The 4899-nt window shown below is 39.2% G+C and overlaps 1 protein-coding gene across 1 annotated transcript; it reads right to left on the minus strand.

Annotated features, from left to right (window-relative positions):
• Nucleotides 1-1851: 1851 nt before the first annotated feature.
• On the minus strand, nucleotides 1852-2646 carry Gm20737 (predicted gene, 20737). The gene has a single exon (XM_011251039.2). The coding sequence runs from the start codon at nucleotides 2548-2550 to the stop codon at nucleotides 1852-1854; it is 699 nt and encodes a 232-aa protein (XP_011249341.1). The 5' UTR covers nucleotides 2551-2646.
• Between the last annotated feature and the right edge of the window lie 2253 nt (nucleotides 2647-4899).

Raw genomic sequence — 4899 nt, forward strand, 5'->3', positions numbered from 1 at the left:
ACCACCATGTCTGCCTAGACACAGCCATATTTTCTGCCTTGATGATCGTGGAGTAAATCTCTGAACGTGTAATGAAATGTAGAAAAGCCCAAATGAAATGTTGTCTCTTATGAGTGGCCTTTGACATGGTGTCTTTTCACAGCAACTAATCCCTAAGAGAATCAGTTACTGCAGAAACTCTCCCAGATATTAAAATTAATCAACAATAGAGATTATTATCAAATGCTGAAGCATACAAACTTATTCTAGAGAGGAAAATTGTAATGACTGAGTCCATGGCATTCCTGCCTCAACAAAAAAAAAAAAAAAAAAAAAAAAAACCTCTCAGAGTATAGATGGAACCCAGGCAGACCTCCATGAAGTACACGGGCTCCTCAAAAAGTGACCCACACAGTGGGCAAACTCATAACATTTGAAACCCATGTCAACTGGCGTAGAAAAGAGGTCAGCATATATGCATTGGTTACACCTTCAGAGTTTTCTAAGAATGAGGTCACATATAAGTAAAAGACTAGAATTTCCAGGCTATAGACAGGCTGAAGTTATACATAGGTATGTAGGGGGTCATGTGTTTAGAGGAGAGCTAGGTGGAACAGGCCACTGTGGGGCTTTTTATGGTTATCTGGGGATCGCATTGGAGACCTGCAAAAGATCACAGGATTCATCACAGGGAAAGAGTGCTCAAGGAAGGAACTCAGGATCCATTCCAACCCAAAATTATCTCACAGCATATTCATTTTCTGTTTTACTTTACTTTTGGAACTCATTACACAAAATCAAGGTTTCTGTGATGATTTAGGGAGTCTCATAAATATAAACATTCACTAGTCTAGATGGCCTGTGTAAAAATGGACACACACACACACACACACACACACACACACACACACACACACACACACACAAACACACCCATCTGTAATGACAGGCTGGCTATTTGTTAAGAAAACAAAGAAGCCAATGTGGATATGGCCCAAGTTTGACTATTTCCTTAAAATTTCTCTTCTTCCTGTGTCTCCAGCTTAACTTTTTGAGATCTCCAACTTAGAATTCATTTGTCTCTCAGTGTCCTCTACTCTTGGTGTGTCCCTTATTGCTTTTAATGGTCAACATCAATTAGAACATTCTTATCTTCAATCTGGTCTGTTTTATGCATGTGAATTTTGGATTTCTTAAAAAAGATATCTTTATGGGATTAGAGAGGTGAATCAATGGTAGCAAGCACTTTTGCACCACAAGAAAAATGGATTTGGTTTCTTGAATTCATATCCAATGGCAAATAATCACCTTTAATGTCAGCTCCAGGGGACCTGACAACGCATGTCTCTGTGTTCACCTGTACTCAAAAGCACATACCATATCCCCACCCACATAAGTAAAGATAATAAATCTTAAAATGTGAGACAGGTTTCTTTAAGTGTCATTATTCAAAGAAAACCTGATTTCTCTGATTTCTGAGTCTATTTCAATCAGTTTTCTGGGTTTCACCTTGTGCAACAAGGCCACATTTCTTTTAAATGTCCCACTTTCCCCAACTTTTTGTTCCATCTCCAATTCCTTATTCTGCATGCAGACCAGAGAAGCTGTTCATTTTAGCATGTATGATTTTAGGTGTATGTACTGTTCACCTCCTGAAATGAAACTTTCATCTTCATTTGATGTTCTTTCCACTGTAGGCCATCTCGTCCAGCAAATTGTTCACTCACAGCATGTCATGTCACACATTTATATTTTTAGAACAAAACACATTTTATTGGCAAAGATACTGGGATTATCAAAGACCCTTATGTAGCCAACACAGGAAAAAAAACTTTTTTTTCTTCCAGTCCTATATGTTTACGTTTCTGTACTTTATGATTTTTCAACTTCAAGAATCTTTGGCACCATAGTATAGACATAGATATGGATGTCACCATGAAACTTGATAAAGTACACGGAAGGATTTGCTAGAACTTGGTAAACAACCTTTCCGAACTTTTTGGAACCATCTTTTCTGGTGTACTCCACCCAGTTACCTATCAACACATCACTGTCATCTCCTGATCTCTCCTCAGCCGGAGGAGTGTCTGGAATCATGTGGAGGTTACCTTCCTTGTAGTCATCCAGGAGCTGATAAGCATAGAGAGCTGGATCCTTCTTGTAGGTAATGTAAAACAAATCCTTCATGATTGGCACCTGGGCTAGCACCACCCCCCTCCAGTTGACCTCAGAGCCATCTTTCCCCTCAAATTTGTGTTGTACCGCTCTGCCAACCAGGGCTCTGGCAAGGTGGGCATCCCTCACCTGAGGAAATACTACTATGGGAGGCAAAACCTTAAGGTTTAAAATCCTGTCATCACTGTAGAGCTCCAGTCCGTAGATGCTGTCAATTCCATCATACTTCACCAAGTAAAGAGAAGGGTTTGTTGGCAGTTGATCTAGAACTATGGCCTTCCATTGGGTGACAGGCTCATTACCTTCCTTCCAACTGTGAGAAATTCTGCAGCCGACAATATTCCTCAGGGTGTTGGAAGAAGACTTCCTCCTCCTCTTCTTCATGAGGGATGACATGCTAAGCCTCTTCAAAGGTATTTTCTTCTACATGGCTGTAGCCTTGCTGTGGTATACCACACCAAACCCAGGCAGATGTCTTGTGGCTATCATTCTGTGTTCAAATATACTTGCCCATTGCCTTGGATTGAAGATATTGCCTGTTTAAACCAGACACAATGCTGTTGCTACTGTCATATATATGAGTTACTGAAAGGCAATGGGTGTAGGGTGGGAGAGAATGCAGGACCAAGGCTCTTCTCTAATGGAATTTTTGAGCAGGTCAAGAAGGCTATGCTAAACATGTTTGGGCTTCTAAACTTAATTTGATCAAAATAAGAAGCTCATAATCCAGCTATGGTGGCACACACATTTAATCCCAGCTTTCAGAATGCAGGGTCAGGCAGATTTATGACTTAGAGACAAGCCTGGTCTACAAAGTGAGTTCCAGGGCAGCCAGTGGTAGACAAAGGAAAAATGTCTCCAAATCAGCTACAACATTAACAACTAAAACAAAAATACAACAAAAACAAAACAAAACATACAAACAAAAAGCAAAAAGGAAAACAAACAAAACAAAACAAAACAAACAATCAAATCAGAAGTTAATAGGAGATGGTAGTAACCCAAGTCTTTAATCCTAGTACTCAAGATGCAGAGGGAGGCAAACCTTAGTGAGATAAAGGCTAGTCTATTCTACAGAGTGATTTTCCTAACAGTCAAAACTACACACAAACACACTCAAAGTAAAATTAAACACCCATCCAAAGAAAAAACAAACAAACAAAACAACAACAACAAAAAACAAATAAATAAGGGAAACAAGGAAATTATCAAAGGGAAATTAACAAGTAATTCTCGAGAGCTCAGAATAACATACTCAGATGAATATGTCTTCAGCCCTGAGCTAATTTGCCTCTGCTGAGGAACATCTCCTTGCATGTCTATGTCAATGTGGAAGTTGGTATGCCTTTTACCCAAAATGATCAAGGAGAGAACAGAATAAAGAAAATGAGCCAGAGTTGTCACCTACCCTCTCTTGTACCTGCAAGCTGTGAAATAGGTGGCAATATTCACAAATATACCAGGGACACAGCACACCACTGGCCTTCTGTATTGTGTTACCTGACCCAGCCTCAGGATTATTTGGTGATTATTTGCCACTGCAACTCCGGCCTCAACAAGTCCAGGCAATATCAGCCATTTAGAAGTTATATCTTCTAAAATACATAAGGAAAATAAAGAGCTTTGGCATTTTAATGGAATTTTGAAGGAGATATCGTTAGCAAGGATAATAAATTCAGGAGATCAACTAAACTGGATCAACCATGCCCCTGGCCCCAAACATGGGAGAATTTAGAATGTACAGTTACTCAGTGTGGGAGGGAAAACTTTCAGCTTTCTATAGCTATGATGGTCCCAGTTACTTCATAAATGTACTTACCCAAAGAAAATGTCTTAGTCGTCAAGATTCTGTCTTTTGATACAGACCAGGCCACAAAAGCTTGAGGAACAAGTTGGAGTTCAGGAGCTGGCCTGCCTTTCACACACCACTGGGAAAATAGTGGACACACCTTCTAGGCATTCTAATGTCTCTAAGTGGAATAGATGTGCAATCTATGGCCAGTGCTCTGTGACATCACCTAGTTCAGCTTGCATCATAGAACCCCACTCATGCTGGTTCCTTCCCTAATTACACTCAGAAACATTAACCATCTAGGCTTTACCTTTTCATATGGCCTCCTAGAAATCCAAAATGAAATCCCTACAGAAATGCCCTGATGACCTGAGTCACATTCTGCCCAAGTAAATCACTCTTGTATTGTTTATATTTTTTGGTGGTTGGGTTTCTGTTTGTTTGTTGATTGCTTTGTTTTGCTTTTGTTTTTGTTTTCCTCCTGTGAAAGCCTTCAGTTTCTGATTCACCAACATCCTTGGTGGTTATTTTCCCTGTTCCAAACTTTCCCTGGTTATCTTTAAACTGTTCTTAGTGTCAGAAATGGTGCCAGACTCTTTGAGGCAGGACACTGGATAGCACATCAAAATTCTGTTTATGAAAACCCAAAGTTAGAGAAATTACTATTTTATTCAAACAAAGCAGGAATTTTACAGTGTTAAGTACCTTGTATTGAAGCCAGTTGCAACCTTGAATCATGGATTGTTTGTAAAATGAGAAGACAATCTAGCTCTTGGTCCTGCCTTCAAAGTTGTGATAAAGTTAAACAAACCCAATATCAACCAGTCATGTTTTAAAGGCCTTTAAAATTTTTCAGTATTTCTGGTTACAAGTAATTTCATAGATTAAATGCAGTAAAACAGGGTGAAATAGATTTGATAATTTTACTTTTGAAATATGGGTAGACAAAATAT

The sequence above is a fragment of the Mus musculus genome, chromosome Y (assembly GCF_000001635.26).
Source record: "Mus musculus strain C57BL/6J chromosome Y, GRCm38.p6 C57BL/6J".
Lineage (NCBI taxonomy): Eukaryota > Metazoa > Chordata > Mammalia > Rodentia > Muridae > Mus > Mus musculus.